Source organism: Panthera pardus, unplaced genomic scaffold (genome assembly GCF_024362965.1).
Source record: "Panthera pardus isolate Hobbes unplaced genomic scaffold, ASM2436296v1 HiC_scaffold_25, whole genome shotgun sequence".
In the NCBI taxonomy this organism is placed as follows: Eukaryota; Metazoa; Chordata; class Mammalia; order Carnivora; family Felidae; genus Panthera; species Panthera pardus.
Window position 1 is genome coordinate 66,064,283 of NW_026526821.1, and position 23,876 is coordinate 66,088,158.

General features: G+C 53.5%; 1 protein-coding gene across 3 annotated transcripts in view; it reads left to right on the forward strand.

Moving 5' to 3' along the window:
* The window catches only part of TTC7A (tetratricopeptide repeat domain 7A), a 120,582-nt gene extending 106,003 nt beyond the window's left edge, over window positions 1-14,579 (forward strand). For all 3 annotated transcript variants that reach the window (XM_019414117.2, XM_019414327.2, XM_019414265.2), the window contains 2 exons: window positions 384-586; window positions 12,302-14,579. In XM_019414117.2, coding sequence (XP_019269662.1) covers window positions 384-586; window positions 12,302-12,523 — 425 coding nt within the window. In that variant the 3' untranslated portion in view covers window positions 12,524-14,579. The remainder of the gene's footprint in view (window positions 1-383; window positions 587-12,301) is intronic.
* Window positions 14,580-23,876: the final 9,297 nt, after the last annotated feature.

The following is a 23,876-nucleotide window of genomic DNA, read 5'->3' on the forward strand; positions in this document are numbered from 1 at the left end:
GAGGTCAAGACAACCTGATGCAAACCCTAGGTCCACAGCTGACTCTCCCTGTGGTCTTAAGGTCACTTCCCTACCCTCTCTGTGCCCCAGTTTCCTCCTCCCTGAAGCAGGGTAATAAAAGTGCTTGTTCTACAAGCTGCTGTGAGCGTCAGTGGAGACGGTCCATGTGGAACATGTAGCGCGGTGCCTGAATGGTTCGGAAACCATTCTCTGCTATTGCCCCCACGGCCCAGAGCCAGCCCCGCCCATGCTGTGACTCGAGGGATGGCTTCCACCACCTGAGACCCTCCATTCTGGGGGCTGCCAGTCAGATGCAGGGAGGGGTCCTCTGCCTCTGGCTTTTCCTACCACTGTCACCTCCCACTGTCCTTCTGGTTTCACAGCTGAGCTGTTCATGGAGCAGCGACACCTCAAGGAAGCGGGTTTCTGCATCCAGGAGGCAGCGGGCCTCTTTCCCACCTCACACTCGGTACTCTACATGCGGGGCCGGCTAGCCGAGATGAAGGGCAGCTTGGAGGAGGCCAAGCAGCTGTACAAGGAGGCACTCACGGTGAACCCCGACGGTGTGCGCATCATGCACAGCCTGGTGAGTCAGCCCCCCGGCCCCCGAGAAAGGCATCAGGGCCCTTCTGCCCTCTCACCCTCTCCACTGTCTGCAGGTGCCCTGCCGCCCCTGTTCCCCGGTGCTTGGGGGGAGGTGGCTTCCTCCCTGCTCTGTTGGGAGACACAAGTGTCTTACGGAGGCAGGGCCATTCCCCTTCAATCAGAGCCTGGCTGAGTTGATGAAAAAATGTAGGTTTGGTTGATATTCCTTGTGACTTCCTTTTTGCTGTAAGTTTCGGTAAAGCAGTGTAGCCCCAAAGGCATTTCGCTATTCCTCATCAGACCCTTGCCCTGGACACACTAGGCAAATGCTCTGCTTTCTGGGAGTCTCCAGTGCCTCCGTGATCACCAGGCTGCCTCTCCCATTTAAGAGGAGCTCTGTGCCTCTTTGGTGTCATTTAGAGGATGTACTGAGATGGGCTGTCACGTCAGCCCTGACTCAAGCACACATGGAAAATGGCCCCTGGGGTGGTAAGAGGGCCCAGCGGCCCCCAGTCCGGCAACATGGCGCTCAGGACATGGGTGCCCAGGGCTCGGTGACTTTCCGTGGGAAGGTTTGGAGGCAGAGAGCAGGATGCTGGTGTTCTTGGCCTGGCCTTGCCATTCTCTTTCTGGGTGATCGTGGGCTTCTCTGAACCTCGGTTTTACTTATCTGTGCAGTGGGGATTCTCTGGTGCAGGAAACATTTACTGAATACCTGCTCCAACAGTTGGTATAGTAGACTAGGGATAGCCATTTTTTTCCCTTCCTTCCTTAGCTGCTTTGAGAGAGCCAGTATCAGGATAAATGTAATGATCCGAATGTGTACAGGCCTGCACATGCACAGTGATTTTTGAAGTATAATTCATGAGCCTACCATTAGCTACACGGTCTTCCCCTGTCAGGGTCCAGGTTCCACCCCAGATGTCCCCCTTTGACAGTTCTTTAAGGGGAGCAACCATAAGGGCGTCACTGACACCTGCCACATGGAGAACACAGAGGGATCAGACTGACTCCAGATGGCTGGAGGGTTATCATTGCCAAAAGGGGTCTGATTCGTTCACGAGAAGCCACAGGGAGTTCGATTTCCGCTCAGTGTCAGGAAAAACCGTACAGCTCTTAGAATAGTCCAAGTACAAACTCAGGAACCGTCTGCTGAAGACACTGCCAACAGAATGGAAACACCACTTGGGGGAGGAGCTGGGCCAAGTCATCTTTACAAGGTCCTTTCCAGCCCAAGAGTCCCTGAAAACAGATTACAGTAGAGACTCCCAGCTCAGCTATTACTCCTGCTGCCCGATTTCTTAAAGGATATCTACTTTGGACCCATGTGAATGTTCAGCGTTAGCTGAAGAAAGCCCACGCAGTGACATCACACCTGGCCCATGTTCCCCTCCACATGGCTCTGTGTTGCCTTGCAGTCTGCTCAGCAAATGTTTGTTTTTTGCAAGGCACGTCCTCCTTCCTCCCGCAATTCAGACATGAGTTCCTCTGACAAATGCCTCCCCGGAGGTCACATCCAGACACTTGATTAGGGAGGTGGGAGGGAGGATGTGGGCTCTGTCATCAGGCCTGCAGCCAGGCAGAGATGTCTGCCTTCCACTGCGCTCACGGATATGTGCCTGCCGGCTCAGTCCCTAAAACCCAATAACAAGTACAATTTTGAAGTAACAGTGTACCATTTTTCATTTATGCTTATTATTGTTTGTAGCGATTTTCCTGAAATTGAAGCAGTTTCCTAGGGTGGGTTTCCATGGTAACTCAATAGCTGTCCAGAGTGGCTCCCTGCAGATGTTTCTGAAATGGTCCCTTTTCTCTTCCCGGGGTGCCTTGCTGATTTGATGAAATTAGAGCAAGTCAGGGCCAGGCCTGCCCACTGTTGAAAGTTACAAGCAACCAGAGGGGCAGTCGGCTCTGGCGTGGGCAGCCCATTTGCTTTCCACATGCTCTGTTCCTGCCAGCATCCCACACATATGCATGAAGAATAGCAAATTGCAAGCCTGGAGATTTACTAAGCACTCTTTCCCCAAAGACACAGGAAGGAACACTTTGGTATGTTGATCACCAGCATTCCCTGATGTGAGTGCCTTCCCTGTGCTGGCTTCAAACTCAGGACATCTAGGATCTAATCCTGGCTCTGGCCCCAATTCACTTGGGTGATTTAGTAAAAGACACACTTAACTTCCATGTTCCTGATGTCTCCTTTTGTAAATGAATAATAATCTACATCATTCCTAGGTCACTTCTAATCAAATGAGGTGGCACATGTGAAAGTGCTCCTAAAAGTCTTCAGTGCAACATCAGAGAAGGCAGAACAACGTATAAGCCTCTAATCTCCAGTCCCATACCCGTGACAGACATTGCTAATCAATCACAGAACTTTTTCTCACCAAGCACACACGTGACCTTTAGATGTTCTTTACCATGGTGCAACATCAGGGGAACCACTACCTGTTGGTCTAAGTCAACTTGGCATTTATGTAAGGGATTTGCCATAAAAATAATAGAGTGACGGAGACACATCAGTTGTCTCAACCTTCATGAACTCTGGAGGTGGGTGCATTCTTGGAGAACTATCCAGAGAAAAAAATGTGAAGGGGAACTGATACCCATCCAGACCCCCATGCAGTTAGTCATTGCCAAGGCAGGTTCCCAAGGAGTGCATCCTGGCCTTGCCACACCACGGTGGTTCTCTAAGGACATCAGCCTCTGTCTGATAGGGGCAAGGAGAGGAGAGGCACCCCTCCCCTAAGAGCACAGCCACCCACAGGCTGGGCCAGGAGAGCTCTGGGTCCCTCGGTGAGCTGTGTGGGTGCCACCTTCAGCCTTACAGTCCTTAGGGCAGGATCGTCAAACACCAGGGGGGCCAGCCTCAGGGCCTCTCCCTAGGGCTGTGTGCATGGGGACAGGAACTTTGAGGACAGGCCAGAGAAAGCTTCTGGGAGTGGAAGGTGATTGCTTTTAGGAGGCAGGGTCCTGGCATTTCTAAGAAAATGAACTTTGGCCCCGAAGCAGGTTCTCTACTCTCCGGGTCCTGCCACCCTCCCTGCCCTGGATGTGATGGGAGGCATTTCCATGGTTCAGGCTCCACCCTGGTCTCAGCTAAGGCTTTTCTACCCAACAGGCAGGAAAGAGACACCAGCTTAGCGGTGCTTTGCCAGGGAAGTCTCCACTGTGCCTCAGCAGTGCCCCAGAAGTGTCTGTGCCATCAAACCCCAGCCCTGCAGGCAGCCACCTCCACTAGGCTCACGGAGGGCCAGGTTGCTTCAGGAGACTGCCAGGTACAGAAAGAAAATGCCATGCTCTCTGCAGATGGAAATTCCCAGTGAAATCTCAGGAGCAGATCCTAACAGTCTTTCCCAGCTAGGTCTCAGCCTCCCCACCAGGTAGCCAGAAACCCTACTCACTCAGCCTGGGCGTTCAGCACTTAATTTACAGGCAGAAGAATCTCGTTACGGAGGGGAAGCCTGAACTCGATTTGCCTGCTCTGAGGAAACATGAGAAAGGAAGCAGAGGAGTTGGCCCCCAGGTGACAGTGTTTCAGAAGGGCTCCATGGGCTTGGTGGAGAGGAATCTGAGGTGCCTACACCCCTCTCTCTCTGAGCCTGTCTCTGCCCTGCCACCTCTCAGGAGTCCTTCTGCATCTCCAAGGGAACAAGGATGCCTGGGGAAGGCAAGGAACCCAGGAGGGACTAATGGAATGGTCAAGTCACTGAGAGCCCTCCCAGGAGGACCATGAGGTCCCCTGACTTTAATGGTGGGAGGGTCACTAGCCTCGGCCACAGGCTGACTCATTCTCCTTGCCCGCCCCTTGCTTGAGCCAGGAGTGTGGATGCTTTGATGCAGCCTGTCTCACTGCAAGAGACAGCTCAAGAGCGTCGGCCAGGAGTGGACAGGCATGCTGCATCCCTGCACCTGTGTCTGTGGGCGGCCCCCACCCTGCTGTCCCAAGGACAGGCTCTGGGGTTTCCTCGCGCCTCTCTGGCCAGGCTTCCCTGCTCCTCACTGGCTCTTGCCCGTGGTCATGCTTTCTTCGTAGGCCGGAGTTCCAGGCTCTCATTGCTCCATCTCCCCAGAACGCTTTCCTCCTTGGGCACCCCAGCAGCAAGGGGGGAAACTGCCCTAAATGAACTTTGGCTCCTGTGATGTAATTCCTGGGGATGTAATTTCTGAAGCAGTCCTGGCCAGGTGATCCAGCCTCTTCTGTCTCCAGATGCCCCTGGAAAGACAGGAAGACAGCGTTTCTGTCATCCATTACCCCAATGAGAGTGGGGCAGTGAATTATTTCTCTGCATTCGTTCCCTCTCGCTCCCAGCATGAAGTTTGCTGCCTCGTTCCTCAAGTGGGCTTGAGGGATCAGGGGCATGGCCATAGTGTGGCCAGCTCAAGAGACTCTGGCCCCTCTTTCCCCACGCTGGGACTTGCCGCACCTGCCCTAAGTCCCTGGAAGCTCCCCACCACCATTCCTGCGCTCCCTAAGGCGAGGCCTGAGTCAGCCAGGACCAGAGCTCCGCCCTGCCTGCCCCGAGGTTCTGGGCTAGGCCTTTTGCAGGTGCTGTGGGAATCCTACAAGCTCTGCTGTCTGAGGCCAGACAGGTGAACTCTGGATGCACAGAGCTCCTGCCATCCTCCTCCCCTGACTGGCCCCATCCCCAATCCTGGAGGGCAAGACTAGACTGGAGAGGTGACACATCTAAGACCGACAGATAGCCCTGCCATCCCTTGAGTTCTGAAAGCCTTAGAGATTACTTCCCCTCACTGGCTCAGTTTTCTCTTGTCTCAAATGGGGATAATAATTCAGGTCCTTGTGACCTCAAAGGGAAGATTTTAGGGCTCAGATAGGCTGAGTGCTGTGAAAAGGTAAGTCAGCACCAGGCATTTTTGTCATCATTCATGTGGAGGATGTGATAGCAAATGGCCTAAGGCTGAGCTCCACCTGTGACCAGACTGCTTGACTTCCTGCTGTGGGACAAGGGTCATTGGCCCAGATTCCCTTGGGCTGCCTGGTGGCCCATGGTGCCAGCAGGGTGCTGAGAAGGTAGGGAGGGGATGCTGGGCGAGGACCCAGGGCCTCAGAGCTCCCTGTAGTTTTCCTCTGAAGCTTTGTGGCTGGGTTTTTTTCTTTTTATGTTTCTATTTATTTTTGAGAAAAAGAGAGAGAACAAGCATGAGCAGGGGAGGGACAGAGAGAGAGGGAGAGACAGAATTCAAAGCAGGCTCCAGGCTCCGAACTGTCAGCACAGAGCCCAACACAGGGCTCAAACTCAACAAACCGGGAGATCATGACCTGAACTGAAGTCAGTCAGACACTCAAGCGACTGAGCCACCCAGGCGCCCCTGGCTGGGATGGTCTTTAAGCCCCAGTGTCAGAGCCAGCTCGTGTCTAGAGGTTGGAACACAGCCTTCAAGGCTAAGTGACCTGGACTTGAATCCTATTTTGCCTATATTCACTATTCCTCCATGACCAAGTCCTTCAGCCTCTCAGAACCTCAGTGCCCTCATCTGTAAAGTGGTAATCACAATGCCAAGCACCTAGGTCTCTTGTTAGAATTAGGTTAGGGGCACCTGGGTAGCTCAGCGGGTTAAGCATCTGACTTCGGCTCAGGTCATGATCTCGCAGTTCATGAGTTCGAGCCCCATGTTGGGCTCTGTGCTGACAGCTCAGAGCCTGGAGCCTGCTTCAGATTCTGTGTCTCTCTGAGCCCCTCCCCTGCTCACACTCTGTCTCTCTCTCACAATAATAAACTTTAAAAAAAATTTTTTTTAAGAATTAGGTTAAATAATTGTGTAAGTGAATGGCCCAGTGGTTGGGGTTACTTTTACCTTTTTCACTGTGAAGCACAGCTCCCAGGCAAAGTTCAGATGCTCTTTGTTTGCAGAGGGAAGTAGAGCCAAGAGCCAAGTTCCAGAGATTGTTTGTAGCAGAGCCTCTCTGTCCTTCCTGAGCCCATCAGGCGAGTCTGGCCAAGGCAGAGATGTGCAGGACCTGGGCCCCAAGTGCCCTGTGCCTGGGACAAGGGTATACACAGTGCAAGGCCATGCTGACCTTAGCCGAGAGCAGGGAATGCCTGCTCAGTAGGCAGGAGTCTGAGTTGAGGGTGAGAACAGTTTCACAGCTGGGCTCTTCAGCTAAACGGGCATGGTGTGAGGCTGCTCGGAGGAGCAGCAGGGAAGGCCAGGTTCTAGGGAGGCCCTGCTTGGCTTTCCACTATGGGCTCTGTTGTGGTCAGGCAGGCTCAGCCTCTGCTTCCTGACTTTCAGGAGGAAAGGGTCCTGAGCAGCTGAAAAGTGAAACCCAGTGCCTGGCCCTCTGAAGGTTCCCTGCTCTGAATGAGACTGACAAACACACAGATGAGCAGGTTTTCTGGTTCCTGGGGCCTGATGCCTCAGGGTCCAGGACACCCTACCTGCTCTAGGCTTCTCCCTCCTTGTTGGCTTCCTGAGCTGTGGCAGGTGGCTTTGAGAATGCAGGCAGCCTGAAGGAACCGGAAGGCCCGGAAGCCTTGTGCTGGGTGTGCAGAGACCCTGAGTTCTCTCACACATATACAGTCCCTCTTCACAGTCAGCTTCTGCCCTACCAGCTCCGGTAGACGGGAACATTGCTCTGTTTGGCAGGAAAGTTCAGCGGGAACGTCTTGTTGGCCATTTGACCTCCTCCTGCTGTGGTTTTATTGCGAGTTTTCTCTCCCTCGTCCCTTCCCAGTACTACCTGAGGTCTACATTCCCTGGTGGGAAAGTAGAGTGGACGGGGAGGGAGAAGGGAGTTCCAAAGGCTCACTGTGTGGGGAGGTGGGAGGGCAAGGCCAGCATGGGCCTCACTGGGGTTCAGGCCCGTGCCTACCCACCTCATTCCTGGCCTGACACAGCCCCCAGACCACACGGCGCACCCTCAGCCCTGGTTCAGAGACCTTCAAGAGGGTGAAGGCAGGTTCCCCTGGCTCTGGCTCAGGACTTTTGGAAAATCTTGGGCTTCACTGTGGTCTCCTGAAGTCCTCACCAACCCTGACAAGGAAGTGGTGCCTTCTGTCAGGCTGTCATAGACTCAGGTCAGAACAATAGTTAAGCACTGTCGGCTTAATTTCGCTCCAGAATCGATGGTCTGAAAGACTCATCGTGTCTGGAGCGTGCAGCAGGGTCCAGCCTTCCCCTTGTCCAGTATGCCAGCACCCACCCCTCCTGCCCAGAGAAAGGAGCTTCTGAAATGGCACCACCCCACTCACTGCCCATCACAGGGCATTCACTTTGAGAACATGAAGTCCAGGCTCCTGACCTAGCCCTGAGGGCCTAGCTGTGCTCCTGGGTAGGCAGAGCCTCCAGCCGGCCCAGAACCTGAAACCAGCCCAGAATGTGGGAGGAGGAAAGGCCCAGCCCCCTGCCTAGGGACAGGGCTGGCAAGGGAGCCCCCCAGGACGTGATGGGCCTTCTCATCAAGCCAGTGTGTATCTCTGAGCCTGGCCCTGGCCTTGTGAAGACAACCCCCACCGAGAGGCCCACCGAGAGGCTGAGCCTAGAGGCCCACCGGTGTTCCTGGACATCTCACCTCTGTGAGGGTGAGGGACAGGAGGAGGAAGGAAGACCTGGGTTCTGCCACAGGAGCATGGCCACCTCTGCTACTCCCGAAGACCCCCACCTTGCTGGGCTCCAAGTGAATCGGTGGAGCTTGTCAATCAGGTGCTGGGTAGAGTCTAGAAGGATTTGTGCCCCTTCTCCTAAAGGGGAGGGAGGACCAGCCCCGGGGGCCTTGGAGCTGTCCCAGGTCCAGGAGGGATGTGGTGCTATGTGGGCTCTGTTCTCAGCCTGGAGAGACAGCTCATTCCCAGTCTGGTTGGACAGGTTGAGGCTGACACACCTGGGAGGACCTGGGGCCTGCTGGGAGGTGGGGGGGTGGGGTGGCTGAGCTGGAGCTGGAATGTGGGCCGACCCCCTCCCCCCACACACACCACAGGGTGTGTCAGCCTCAGGGTGGGTGGAGGGAGCAGCCTCAGAGGTGACCCCACCCCAGGCTCCTCCCTGCAGCCCTAGGGTCCCCTGGAAGAGGGCTCCTGGGACCAGGAGGCTCTAGCACCTCTAGCTACTTCCCTGCTTCCCAGCTGGAAAGGCTGTTACAGAATCCCAGGAATGTGCCTTGAGCTCAGAAAGAAAATTCCCAAAATAACTTCTATAAATACTTGAGGGTAGGGACAGGGAGGGAGCTCTCAGCCTGGCCTGCAGCTGGCCTAGCTCTAGGGGCTGCTTCCCAGGGCAGGCCTTCCCTAGAAGAAGACAGACACGCACACGCACACACACGAGCGCGCGCGCGCGCACACACACACACACACACATACACACACACACACACAGAGTCAGGACCTTCCTGCTGCCCCTCCCCTCTGGGGGACAGTGTCAGGCACTGAATTAATGGGGTGAAATGCAGTAGCAATTCTCAAAAAGGAAGTTGGGGGCCCTTCTTTCCCTTCTTCCCCATCCCAGGCCCATGTACCCCCCCCCCCAGAGAACCTAGTCTTCCAACAGGGAGGGTCCCCCTTAGAGATCCCCTCGGGCTACCTGTCCTTGTGGCCTAAACAGGGCGGTAAGCATGCACACTGCCTATGGTGTACCTGGCTCCAAGCCTGGGACATTTCTTTTGAGCTGCCATCCTGTGAGGAATAGCAAAGCAGGCAGGAGCCAAGGACCCTGTCCCTCCCAGCCTAAGAAGGGGGCAGGGCAGGGATCCCACACCAGAGCCCACAGTAATGGAGCACAGTCTCAAGGTGGTGGTGTGGCCAGGAGATGATGATCTCGGGGAAGGCTTCCTCGGGGAGCAGGCTCCTGGGTGGTTGAGATGAGGCCAGATGCTGCCTCGTCTCTGAGGTCCAGGAAGGGAGGGAAGAAAGAATGGATGGAGTTGGGAATTTCTGGGAACTTCCCCCATAGCCCTGCCTTCCCCGAGCGACTGTAACCTGGTCCCTCCCACAGGCGCAGTGCTCAACTGCCATAACATTGCTTGCTAACTGCTACGGGTGGTGGCTATGACATCTCCCAGGTGAGGGTCAAAGGCTGAGTCACCAACAGGTCTGGTTTCTCTTGGCACAGGTGCCCCCTGGCCAGAGTCAGGTAAGAGTCACCAGGGACATTTGGATGGAACTGTGTTCCCACCATCTCCCTGGAGACCTATTCTCTGGTCAGCTGGGGTGGGGGTGCCAGGAGGGCGATGGAGGGCCCTTGGCACAGCGCCAGGCTGGGGGCAGAGCAGGTGAGACCTCACGTCTCCCCAAGGCAGGCTCTGCCCAGTTGTCAGGCAGCAAACAGCTCTGAGTTGCTACCAAACATGAACAGGCTGGTGTCTCAGGCAGGTGGCAGCAGATCCTGTTACAGGCCCTGGGCCTCGGGGCCCCAGCCTGACCCCAGCCCGGTGTCTCCTTTCAGGCTCTGAGGTCAGCACCCCAGGGTGTGGGGGACATGATCCAACCCCACCCCAGTCCCCAGTCTTCACCCACAGAGAGCCTTGCCTTCTAGAGGAACCACTTCCTACTACTCCTCACTCAGGCAGGACCCTCCGTGCATCCTGGGGACCCTTCCGTTTGCTGTCTGCCCACCGTGCGCCCTGACTACATGATTTCAAACTCATCACTGCAGAACCTGCACGGTTACCCACTGGGAAACACCGTTCTGTTCCCTGGGTGCAGATGAGGAAACCACAGCTCAGAGAAAATGGGCCACTTGCCCACGGTCACTGCGCTTGTCAGTGGCAAAGCTGGGATTCCAGCCCAGCCGAGGTCTTCGGGCTGAGGAGCCCTGGCTTTTTCCTCTACATGAAACATGCAGAGGAGCCTTCTGCAAACTTCCTAACTGAGAGTCAAACCAGGAGAGAGAGAGAGAAACACACACACACACCCTGTTCAGCCTGCAGGGACGTCTGGCCCCTTTCCAAACACCCACACACTTCTTGAGATCAGGGGTTTTTGAACTCCGTTTTAGCAGTGGAGCCCTCTTGTCAAACAAAATCTCACATGGAAGCTCAGTATAGAAATCTTGGTGTATAAGATCACTGCAGCCCTGCCGTCTCTCTGGGAGGCTCTGCTGGCCCTCCCCATCTGTCCTCTTGCTCCTCCAGGGGCAGCCCTCACAGGGCTCAAACCTTCCGTTTTTGGTGCTTAATTTGGGTGTCTGGCAGCCTGTCGTCTCGCCTTCCTCCCCTCCTCCCTGTGGGCTCTGTTCCATCGTGAGCTGCTCAGGGTCCAGCTCCCAGGCCATGCGGGCAGCGCGGCTTGGCCTGGAGCCCTGCTGGCCAGACTGGGCACTGCCCTCTGGTCCCAGGCAGCCCTGAGTCAGCATGGCTCCCATGTGGCTCCGCCCTGCTGCAGCTCCCCTGTCCTCCACCACATCCGTGTGGTTCTCTGCAGACAGCTTCACCCTGGGTTGAAGAGGCACTGTGAATATGGCTCCCCATTGCTTTCCTGGCCCCTGGCCACAGGACCACCACCACCTAGCACCTCTGGAGAGGAAGAGGCTTTTCCTAGGGCTTCCTGAGCACCATCTTTCACTCTTGCCTAATTGGTCGTGTTCCAAGCTCTCAGAGGACTTTATGAAGTCAGGCATGTGCATCTTCCCCAGTGGGTCTCCATAGCAACAGGGCCTAACTCTGGGGAGCGTGGTGAAGAGGAAAATGTTCCAGCTAAAAATGTACACGGCCATCAGTGGGCGAGCACCCAAGAGGGGGCTCCAGGCATATAGAAGGCAGCTTCCCTCCCCCACCCCAGCCTCCGTCTGTCCAGGAAGTCAGTGTTAGGCTTTACCTCAAATCTCTGAATGAGAGGAGGGCCCCCTGTGCTGCCACCCCGTGCCTCTGAGGGCTGGAACACAGATCAGTGGGATGGCACAAAGCAGCCTTTCTGGGACTGGAGGCTGCAGGGGGTTCTGGCTACCCCCCTACTCACCACCCTATTTCCCACCTCCAGGCACCCTCCCCAATATGAGTGGAAGAGGACATAGAAGGGACGGGGTGCCAGTTTCACTTCCCAAACGTTTATGACGATTCCTGTCACTTCCTCTCTGCCACGGGGGTTGTTGAAGACAAACAGCAGCACCAAGCTTCCTAGCCACCCCTGATCCATCTCCCCAGAGCCTCTCCTACCTGGCATCCGCCCTCCTGTGACCCTCACCTGCCAAGCCATCTGGGGACCCCAATGTCCCAGGAAGACCACTGCTGATGCAGGCAGAGGAGCTGCCCCCACCTACCTATAGGCTTAAAGTTGTAGAGTCTGAAACCCATGGCACACATCCCTCAGGGGGAAGGGTCCCACCACATGCAGCAGCAAGGCCTCAGGGTAACACACCCATTTGAGAGCTCACACATGCCAGACACTGTCCAGGTGCTTTACATAGACTGACTCCTGTAAACTTGACAAACCTAGAGGTGGATATTGTGGTCTTTCCCATTTACAGATGAGGAAACTGAGGACCAGAGAGAGGTAACTTGCCAGGATCCCCAGCTATAATGGGGAGATGCAAAGCCAGGTCTGCTGACTTGAAAGCTCATCCTTGGGGCCAGGAGGGACAGCACTCTCACAGCGGGTGATCTGGGAAGCAGGGCTGGGGCAGGGAAGGTAGGATTTGCATGGGTAACAAGAACGGTCACTTGATGGTTCCCAAGCCTGAGACTTAGAGCCCTGCCCTGATGGCCAGGATGCCCCTGCTCCAGGATGCCCTTCACTAACCTCACCCTGTGCTTGCTCCCCAGGGTCTGATGCTGAGTCAGCTGGGCCACAAGAGTCTGGCCCAGAAGGTGTTGCGGGATGCCGTGGAGAGGCAGAGCACCTGCCACGAGGCCTGGCAGGGCCTGGGCGAGGTGCTGCAGGCCCAAGGCCAGAGCGAGGCCGCCGTCGACTGCTTCCTCACTGCCCTTGAGCTGGAGGCCAGCAGCCCAGTGCTGCCCTTCTCCATCATCCCCAGAGAGCTGTGACATTGCACAGCAGCAGCAGGGTGGGAGGGGGCTGCCCTAAGGAGTAGGGGGCAGGCAGATGCAGGCAGGCAGCAGGGAGTACAGGGCAGGGGTGATGTGGGACCTCAGAAAAATACATCTCTAGGGAACACTTCTGTAGGCTGCAGCCCTACTTCTCCTCGCCTCCCCCACTCCAGCCCTGCTTTCCTTCCAGGGCCAGCTGGGTCCGGGAGCTGTTCTTCTGGAGCTGGGTGGACCAGATTTGCATCAAAAGCAAATTCTTTGCTCCTTGGGATTCAGACAGACATTGTGACGTTTATGAGCAAGGAAGTAGCTGGGAAGCCACATCAGCATGGGGGCATCTCTAAATGTGTTTGTGCATCATCTAAATGTACAGTAAGGGTCTGGGTCTCCTAGGTACTTCCCCCCCCCCCCGCCCCCACTGTCTAGAAGCCCCCATACTATACCTACCACCTTCCACATCCCTGACCCTAGATTTTCCAGTGACTTTGCACAGGTATTAGCCTTGAACTTCAGCTCCCTGTTCTCCAATACCAAAGATGAGCGCCACAAGCTGCCCTCTGACTAGGCCACAAGGGTTTTCTCCTGTTCCTGACTCGGTGCCTCGAGAGATGGTATGCTTGGACCCTAAGTGACTTACAGTCATAGTGACCAGACTTGCTGCCCAAGAGCACAGGTTGGGGAGCCTTACAGCTGAACTTTACCTCTACCTGTGCCTCTGTGCCCAGGGAGCCCCAGGGTCCTGGTCTCAGCCCCAGTCGCACTACAGGGTTTTAGGTAATTCTCAGGTCTTGCCCAGAGCAGTCCGGGCTTGAAGATTCTGCTGGCAAATGGGAAGAAGTTAGGACCTCTGGGTCCCTCTCCCAGGTTTGAGTAATTGGAGGATGCCCAGCTTTGCCCCTCTTTGCCCTGTGAGGCCAGTTGGGCCCCACTGCTCTTCCCCTCTGCTGCCAAGTGCCTTTTGGGCCTCTGGTGCCTGACCAGGGGCACCGAGCACCAGCCCTAACTCTACTTCCATTTCTGCCACACTCACCTTTCTGGGAATATTCCCCAAATGGCCCCCCTAGGCTCTAGATCCTAGGATACAAACATGGCAGCTGGGCCCAGTTCTTCCTAATACTTTGCATCAACATGCTCCTTCAAGCCTTAAGTTTCTGGGCTATGGGTACAATGCAGAACCCTCTGAGGACAATGGTATGAAGAAGGGCAGTCTCTAGGACTGACCCCAGCACATCTCACCACCCACAGCCCATTACCACTTCAGGCTTTTATGGGTGACCCAACCCCCACCCCCACCCCGCCCATCAACCTGACCATTTGGCTCCCCCCACCTGGGGCCCAGTGGGGACTGTGGAGACCAGAGGAGGGGACAGAGCAGATCCTTGTCAGCAGGGGACCTGGGGCTGGGGGGTTGGGTATCTTCCCTGTCGATTCCCTTAGCCCTGCTGTATGATGCTCTTGGAATTCTCCCCCAAGAAGTCAGCCCCTCCGGCCTATCAGGGAATTCCTTTTTTCTCTGCACTTTGGGTTTTAGTTTTAAAGCTCCATCTGGTACGTCTCTCTCATCTTAAGATGAGAGTGTGTGGACAGACTGGGCAAGGGCCACCCTGGTTTGACATTGCCGAGTCTGCTCCTCAGAGGGAGACCTGTCCTCCTCACCTCACTGGCTCAGCACTGCACACCCCCAGGGGCCTCCCAGAGAGGGCCTGCCCCTCCTGGCCTTCCCACTCCGTAAGGAGCACTGCAGAGGACACCGGATCCTTCACCGCTTGGTTGAAGGATCTCTGTCTCAATGTGCACATGTATAAATATAATATATATATATGTGTGTGTGTGTGATAGAGATCTATTTTTATCTGAAATTCTATTAGGAAAAAAACTAAACAGAAAAAGCAAATGCTATTGATTTGCCTCAGGGTGCCCAAAGATTGGTAGTCAGTTATTGGTAATAGGAAAGGCACCAAATGCATTTTGGCTTGCAGCATTCCTCTGGAGAAGCCTCAGAGGGCTGGGCCAAGCTGCTGGCAGTTTGAAATAAAGGTCTTGGATAAAGAGACCCTTGAAAGGGACACAGCGTGTTCATTTCATCCAACAGGTATCCTAGAACAGGCCTTGAGCGCCTAGTGAGGGGGGAGTATGGCATGGAGGAGAGAAGTCTGAGAGGTCACCAGGACAGGCCACACTAGTGGGAGAGGTGCGGGGGAGGGAGGGGCGCAGGAAGAGACTTTGGTTTGAGCAGGTGAGAGCAGAGAGGGCTAGGGAGGTGCTGAAACCTGGAGGTGGGTGGAAGGAGGCAGAGGGGGGTCCAGGCGGCCTGCCACCTGTAACTCAGGTGGGCCTGAGCCCCCTGCTAACTCTCTAGCGCCCAGCTGGGAGAGACCAGGGCCAGACTTGTCATCCGAACAAGAGAGCATGCCCTGCGGGCACTGCTGGTGGAGCATCTCCAGCACCTGGAGGAGAAGCACCAGGAGAGGGCTGCGTGGTGAGGATCCCGGCTGCATGCATCCTGGTCCGCCACCTGCACTATGAAGTCCATACCAGTACGCTCCTAAAACGTGTTACACCCATTTCTAATAGACTACATACACGTTAAAAACATGCATCAAAGTTTTGGAGGATGACGTAAGTTTGCACAGAAGCTCTTTTTTCTTCACGTGCCCCAAGATATCAACTGATGCACCCCTAGGACTGCAGCCACCTACTCTCAAGAGAGCTGCCCTGGAGGCTTCCCCTAGAACTTGGCCTACACAAGAACTTCCCACTCCTGTGGCCTCACAGCAGTCTGGCCTCTGCTCCCAACCTCAGCCCTATGCTTGGGGTGTGGTTTTGCTGTTCCAGAGAGGAAGGGCCTTTTTTGGAGCTGGTGGGTGCCAGCTTTCACTTTAATACTTTAGGAAACAGTCTTCAGTGATTTAACAATTAGTATCAGATTATTTATCTCCCACCCTCACCCCCAGCTCAAGGACCCTGGTGAGCATTAAAAGGTTGCCTGAGGCCATAGGTGGTGTCACATTGTCTGCCAGCCCTGGAGAAAGGTCTAGAAAGCTCATCTTACCAAGAAGAGAATGGAGGGAGGGGAGACCTTCCTATTCCTGACACAAGCTGACATTAGTTGGACAGATGTTGGAAAGTCAGGCAGTAGTGGAGACCCAGGCATTTCCTGACCCCTGGGTCCCGTCGGCAGACCCCCTGTTCACATACAAACCCCGTGTCCACATACAAACTTGGTGCCAGAACAAGGGCTGGAGTCTGGGGAAGAGACTCAGTGTTGCACGGTCGCCCCGTGGACCTCCAACACCCCCACCACACTCTAGGACACAGCCCTTCAGTATTAATAGTGTTTATCTACAGGCATAAATATGAATGGAATTTCAGCCACCAACACCCAGACTCCTTTCTGATACCAAAGTGCTCATTGTTGCATTTGCTCCCCCACGGGGCGCTCAGATGTCATCACCATGCAAATATTTCTCAGCCTTGGGAAGCTTCCAACTAAACAAACCTCCCCCAGCCCATGCTGCCAGCTCTTGATGGCAACCCATAATCAGGGAGCCTCACACATAAGCGACCTGTGGTACCAACCCCCATGACACTGATCTGAAGGATTGTGGAGGCTGGGAAGGCTGTGACGGGGAGAGTATCCTGCTCTCTGCCCCCTGCCAGAAATTTCTTGGAATTTTTATCAGTCTCTTCCAGTTGCAAAGGACAGAGACCCATTGGAGGTGGCTCCAGGAATGACTCTCACACAGGTGCCCTCAGGCAGTGACTGCAGTGCATGGACCTGGGGCCAAAGGAGCTGCAGTCTGGCTTCTGTGATGGAGTCAGCACCCAGCCCGGACTCAAAGGCACTGCTCTACTACTAACTGGCTGCTTTCTTGGAATCAAAGTGGCAGCAACTATCCTAATGTTTTCTCTGCACGAAACAGTGTATAAGGTATAAGTGTTATAAGGCACTTTACTTGTCACATTGCTCCTTTGGTAGTCGACAACCTTGGGAGGTAGGTCTTGTCCTCATGAAAGGTGGAGAGGTTATGGTGCCTGAGAACCTAGGTCCTGGCCTACAGAGCCAGCATTCTTTCTACCACCTTCTGAAGACACTACACAGCACCAGCTCACTGGCCCTTGAGAGAGAGACACAGAAGTGCCCATCACTGCGGCAGCAGGATGGCCCCTCTGGGATCCATAGAAACATGCATCACAGGGACTGCAGCATCACAGGGGATGACACACAGGTACAGGGGTACCTTGTGTGCCCAGAAGCTGGCAGCTTCACTCCACTGGCTGGAGGCTTGGGCCCCAGCTTCAGTGAGGAGGAATAAAGGATCCTCAGTACTGCCTGCTGCTCTCGCCCCTTCTGCAGCCAGAGAGGACACTCCTTAAGTGAAAGCCACTCAAGAAACTGGAAGGTCCCCAACTAGCAAAGAGGTTCAGATACCAGGCAGCCCAGAAACATGACAAGCTCACCACAGGAGCTGTGTGTTGGGCCATGTGACCCCACTTCCCTGCCTGCCTGCCAGCTGATTGGACCATGGGTGGGTTCCACAACCAAAGCTCCTCCTCTGTGGACTGGCCCACAGCCTGTGACATGGCTGAGCCCCCCTATGCAGGGGGTCCCCAGACTGGGGGTGACTGTCCCTGCTCTCCTAGTCTATTCACTCTCTCCCACTCTCACTCTCTTCCTCCCTTAATTGTCCCTTTGGAATTTGGCAAGAAGTTGGTCACTGTGGACCTCTTTTAAAAACATGTCTTATTTATTTTCTTCTGACCCATCTGAGCACATATAAATCATGCCCATTTACCCCTTAATACCGCAGTGTGTTTGCAAAGAACAAGGGTCATTGTCTGACATAACCACAGGCATGGTTAACAAATGAGGGGATTTGACTCTGACACAGTATTTTATCTACTCTCCCATCCATATGCCAGTTCGTCATTCGTGTTCTTTGTAGCAGTGTTTCCCTCCAGCCCAAGACCACATACTCCACTTGGTTGTCACATCTCTTTAGTTTCCCTTTGCCTCTCTTTGCCTTTTGTGACGCAGGCATTGATAAAGGCTTGCAGAGGCTCTGTCCTCTGCAATATGAGTGTGGGACCAAAGAAGAGGGAAGTAGCTGGTGGTGGCAGCAGAAGAAAGCAGCAGAAACCATGGGGCAGAGAGAAGGGATGGCAGCTGGTGGACAGGCGCAGGAAGTTAGGAGCAAAAACGAAGAGCAGGTGAATCTTCATAAAGACAGAGGTCTCAGATCAAAAAAACCAGATGCCCACTCTCAAAGGGGCAAAAAGATGATGGAGGCACTAGAACTCCATTCTATCCAACCTTTACAGCTCCCGCAGCCTGACTCTGAGGTCAAGACTCCCCATCTGTAACTGTGATGTCAACTGCTTTGGCTCAGGCTCAGAGGAAGAGTCCGTTACGTGTTCTCCCACACTCCAGTCTTATGCCCACAGCTCACTACCCCACCCCCTAACAAGGCCCATGGCACCTGTGGGTTGTTCCCCATCCCTGAGAACACCCCACCAAGGGTGCAGGGGCTTTGGCAGCCCAGCCCAGTGCAAGCCGGGGGTGAACCCACAGAGGCTAGACTGGGCTGGGCTAAGGCAGGGCACTCTCCTGCATGCAGACAGCCTCTCTTCTCATCTGGGAGCAACATTCCCCCAGGGCCCTTGCCCTCTTTCATTCCTCCACCTTCCTTCTTCTTCCTCCTATGCATTTGTCTACCAGGTCTCCTGTGGCCTCAAAGGCCCATGCCCTCCCAGGTCTACTTCACCCCTACAGGTCTCTTCCCAGAATTCCTGCTGGGGCTCACTCCATGCCCCTCATTTTCCAGAACCCAATTCCCACACTTCTCAGAAGTATCTCTCCCTCCTTCCTGACTACCCACCTCCCACCACCCACATTACGAGACCCTTATGTTTTTTCAGAACACCCAGGCCAGCATGGCCCCTCTGGATTATGTTTCCTGAGTGCAGCCCCCACATCCCACACACATAGCCTCAGCAACACCTACACATGCCCTCATGAATGGGACATTAGCTGGGCCCTAGGGAGGCTCTCCTGCCACTGGGAGACTTGGAGCACAAATGTGGAGCAAGGCCACTTTGCTCTACCCACCGGTTGACCTTAGCCTTCCCTCTCACCCAACCCACATGCCACTCCAGTGCTCTGCCCTGGGAGTGTCTAAGGCAGAGGCTCTGCAGAGGGGGTCACAGCCCTCCTGAGTCTAATATGGCTGCTCAAGAGCCTGCAGTTGGTCCCAAGCCATTTTATTTTCTTAATAAAGCTACACATGTATTTAATCCTACTCTAGAAATTATTACAGAAATATGCATCTTCTCTATTTAGGATCTCATCTACACTGTAGACATGTGGGTCATTAGACACAACTCTCCAGAAGCTTCATTTTCTTGTTTTTTAAGTTTATTTATTTTTAGAGAGAGAGAGAGCATGTGCAGGAGGGGCACAGAGAGAAGGAGAGAGAGAGAATCCTAAGTAGGCTCCACACTGTCAGTGCAGAACCCAATGCGGGGCTCAAACTCATGAAACCTGAGATCATGACCTAAGCCAAAACCAAGAGTAAGGCACTTAACCCACTGAGCCACCCAGGCATCCCCAGAAGCTTCATTTTCATTTCCATATAAGTTATTTAAGATAGGGGCACTTTTACTACACCTGAAACTAATATAACACTATATGTTAACTATACTAGACTTAAAACAAATAATAATAACAATAAATGATAGGGTGCTTTTAAAATCCTGGAATAACATGGCCACTGGAAATTTATCTGGAGCCATAAGTACCATTTGTAAAATATCAGGGAGGATCCCCCTCTGCCCAGCCCCACTTCCCACAATGCAACTTTTAACACATTTACCCCTTAAGTGATCTAGAGAGAGCTTGTTTATAATTGTCTAACACCTGCAAACTTGAGATCAACCCTCCAAGAATGATTTCTAAATCAGCACTCAATTTCTTTTTTTTTTTAATATTTATTTTTTGAGAGAGAGAGAGAGAGCATGAGTGGGGGAGGGACTCAATGTATTTACCCCCTCTTTTTAAAAACCTGGGGCACGTGGGTGGCTCAGTCAGTTAAGAGTCCAACTCTTGATTTTGGCCCAGGTCATGATCTCACAGTTCATGGGTTCAAGCCCCACATCAGGCTGTGCACTGATGGTGTGGAGCCTGCCTTGGATTCTCTCTCTGCCTCTCTCTCTCTCTCTCTCTCTCTCTGCCCCTTGCCCACTTTCATGTGCATGCTCTCTCTCTCAATAAATAAATAAACTTAAAAAAAAAAAAACCCAACAACTTATTTCATCAGGTGATTTCTGTCAGCACCCAACACCAGCAAGGACTGAGGTTATTCAGGCTACCAGCCATTCCCTAAAATTCCTTGTGTTTCAAAATAATCAAAGGAAACTCCAGAACATATTTTCTATAAAGCTTCTGCATTTCCTACAGGATAATTGTGTACCTTGGAGCACATCTAGTACTCAGTGAGCATCTACTATGTGGTAACACTGCTAGGCATTGGGAAATTCACTGAGGCCCAACTCTATGATCCCGAAGCCCGCAATCCAATAGTGGATGCAGGCCAGTATCTGGGAACTGCTGGGGCATTTTTGAGAAGCACCCAACCAGCCTCAGGAAGATGGGGGAGGGTGCTTGGAGTTAGCACACCAAGGGTGCGGGCAGGGAGTAGTGTTTCTGGCAGAGGATGCCCCACTCCCTATCCCAGCTATGCTGTGTGGAGGTATGAATAATGTCCCATCCTGTGAAAGTGTTCTCCTACATGTTTTTTTTTTTTTAAGTCTATTTATTTAAGCAATCTCTACACTCAACATGGGGCTCAAACTCACAACCTCAAGATCAAGAGCTGCATGATCTACTGACTGAGCCAGCCAGGCTCCCCTGTTTTCATACATGGTAAAGGGACTTTGCAAACATGATTAAGTTAAGGGCCCTAAGATGGGGGGGGATCTTCTGGATTATCCAGGTGAACCCGATATAGTCACAGGGATCCTTACAAGAGGAAAGCAGGAGGGTCAGGAGCAGATATGATGGGAACAGGGGTTTGGAGCGATTTGAGGAAGAGACCATGAGCAAAGGACAGTGGATGGTCTCTAGAAGCTGAAAAAGAAAAGGAAACACACTTTCCTCCAGAGCTGCTCGAAGGAGCTTCCTTCTGGAACCCAGCCTGCCAACACCTTGACTTAGCCCAGTGGGACTGGTTTGGAGACTTCTCGCCTCCAGAACTAGAAGATAATGAATTTGTGTTGTGTGAAACAAAAAAGTCTATGGAAATTTGTTATAGCAGCCACGGGAACTAATATAGACGGTTTGGTTAAAGCTACCCCAGACACACGGTTGGGCACAGGAGTTCAGGGTTATGTGCAGTGTAGCCCCCATGTCCAACCTGGGAGGGGCTGGGGATTAGAAGCCTAAACAGGTGTGACCCTGCCTGGCATGTTTCCAAGTGTCCCCTCTTGCCTTGTTAAATACGGGAATCTCTAGCAACTTCCTTTCTCCTCGATGGCCCTCAGTTGCCAGGCATGACTGCTGAGCTCAAGGACTTCAGAAAGAGGATGAGGAAGCAACGGCCAGCCCTCATCAAGCCCTGAGCTCCATGTGTGACCCACACATCTCTCAGCATGCTGTCTTCCTGTCCCACCCTGCCCCTAACCTGGGCCACTCAGTTCCACAGGGGTGAACTAAATGAAATGCCTTGTCAATCCCTGCCTCCTGTCCCACCTAACCCACTCTAGTGACCAGAGATGGGGTGTCAGTGGGCCTGAGCCTGCCTTCCTGCCTAGGGTTCTCAGATACTAAGCCACATTCCCACCCAAAGCAGCCACACTGCTACCTCCCCCCGACTCTGGCTGGGCCCCTCTGAGCCCCTACCTCTCTCCAGAAGGGTGACACTTTTCTCTGGGCACTGATTTGGCCAATGGTGTGGTTAATAAGACCATGAGGAGCACCCACTGGGAGATGATTCTCCACGTGTCCACCCCCTGGGACTCCCCTCTCTGGCTACCCCTCCTTCCCAACATCTATGTCCCATCTCTCTCCCCATCCTTGCTCACTCACCACCCCCAACCTCCCAGCCTCCACGGGTCCAGGCTTGCCTTCTTCTCTAGAGAGGCTTGTGGATAAGCCTGGGCAGGCTCTGGGACTCTGGCACTGGCCCTCACAAGCCCACCCAGCCCCTGCAGGCCTGAATCTAGAGCCCAAACCCTGCCCTTTAGGCCTGTAGGCTCTGCCTGCCTGCAGCCCTGCCGTTGGCCAAAACCAAAGGTCTCTGAGGAGCCCAGCCAAGGGTCCGGCTGGTGAGAAGTGCCTGGGTTCCAGGCTGCTATGGTTCATTCTCCCCAGAACAATTCTACCTAGTAACACTCCAGGTTCTAGGTTCATCCAGACAAACCAGCCCTGTGCTGTTCTCTTCCCTTAGGCCTCAGCCAGATGCTAACATGGGTCAATCTCTTCATAGCTGGAAAGTGACTCTTAGCACAAGGACCCTGTCTTCTTCAACCTCTGGGGTTGGGAAAATTATGTGTGCCCCAAAGAATTATTGGTGACAGGTGCCTTTACACCATCTTGACAGTAGTCCTCAACCTGGGCTGCTCATCAGAATTACCTAGGGTGGGGGAAGTATTTTTAAAAAATACTGGGCCTGAGTCCTACCCCCAGAGAGTTTAATGTGATCTGTCGGGGAGCTGCCCGACACCAAGATTTTTAAAGGTTCCCCAGGGGATTCTAAAATGCAGGTTAGGGGGTGTATGGCTGGCTCAGTCAGTTAAGCATCCAACTTCAGCTCAGGTCATGATCTCGCAGTCCAAGTGTTTGAGCCCCCTGTGGGACTCTGTACTGACAGCTCAGAGCCTGGAGCCTGCTTTGGATTCTGTGTCTCCCTCTCTCTCTGCCCCTCCCCCACTTGTGCTCTGTTTCTCTCTGTCTCTCAAAAATAAACAAACATTGAAAAAACATCTTTTTAAAAAAATAAATAAAATAAAATGCAGCTTAGAACCCCTGATTCTGAACTTACAGATTGTGTACTATGTTTTCAAGATAATAGGGCTTTCAAAGTAATCCCAGGCATGGGGACCTGAATCCAGGCAGCTCTGTGCTGCACTGAGGTCACTGGCATCAAGCAGGTGAGAGATGACACTGGAGGCAGGGCCTGGCACCAAAGCGATGTGGGGCCCTTGGCTCCAGGTCTGGAAGGTGTCCCCTGTAGGTCCAGAGGGCAATGGGGGGTGTGGATGGAGGTGAGGAAGAAAGGAAAAAAAGGGAGGAGGAGGAGGACAAGCTGTCCCCATCAGTGTGGTGACTTCTGACATGCATGCTCTGACTTAATGGAGAGAGAATGTCACATGGAAACAGCAAAAGATATTTGCAGCCAAGATGAGCCATGCCCTTTGGTTGAAGCCAAATTCAGAAAGCAGTTGGGGGCGGGTGGGTGGGTGGGTGGAGAGAGGAACAGAGGATGGTCAATGGAGCTAGGACAGGGACCTGGAGAAGCAGTGTCACAGCAGTCGTTGGGGAAGGGAGGAGGGACTTAGGATACACAGCATGGTCCCTTCCATCTGCCGTGCTCTATGGCTTTTCTAAGCCCTTCTGGACATGTCACTTGATGCACACAACAATCCTTGCTGCTAGGTGGTAAAATCCCAACCTCAGAGCTCAAGCTCAAAGTCAACCCAATCTCTCCATCTTGGAAAGAACAGAAGGAGGCTCTGCTCTTCAATTATTGTCTCAGTTTTGGGCTTGTGGCAGGAAAAAGCCACCCAGAATTCCTCTGGTCTCTTTGGGAAAGCTTCTCCCTACTGGTATGAAATACTATACAAAATACTGGAATGTGCCAAAGAGAAGCAGTAAAACATTGCTCTTCTCACCACCTCATTCCCACCAGCCCCTCTGCTAATATCTAGGGCAGAGTCACTGTCACATCGTCCAAAACCACAAAGGAGGATGAGGGCTGCTTTACAGGCAGATGACAAGACTGGTAAGGAAGGCAGGGGCTGAGGTGGTCCCAGCTCCAGAAAGACAGACAGACAGTCATAGGAGCCAAAGACAAAGCTAAGTGAATGGAAATGAAACACAAGGGTGTCCAGATGGCCCTGCAGAAAGTTTTCCAGTGGTTCTATTTCCAGGTGAAGTCTCCGTAAGCCTCTCCAATCCCCTTCCTGCAGGCTGGTGAAGACATCCTCCCCTTCTTATTCTGAAAGGGTCTTCATTCTCTTCTAGAATCCAAGAAGCTGTCCTCCATTCCAATTATATGCACATACCACACAAATGGGACCCTCAGCTCTGTCTGCACCAAGGGGCTAGACCCTCTTGACCACAGCTGAAGGGCCC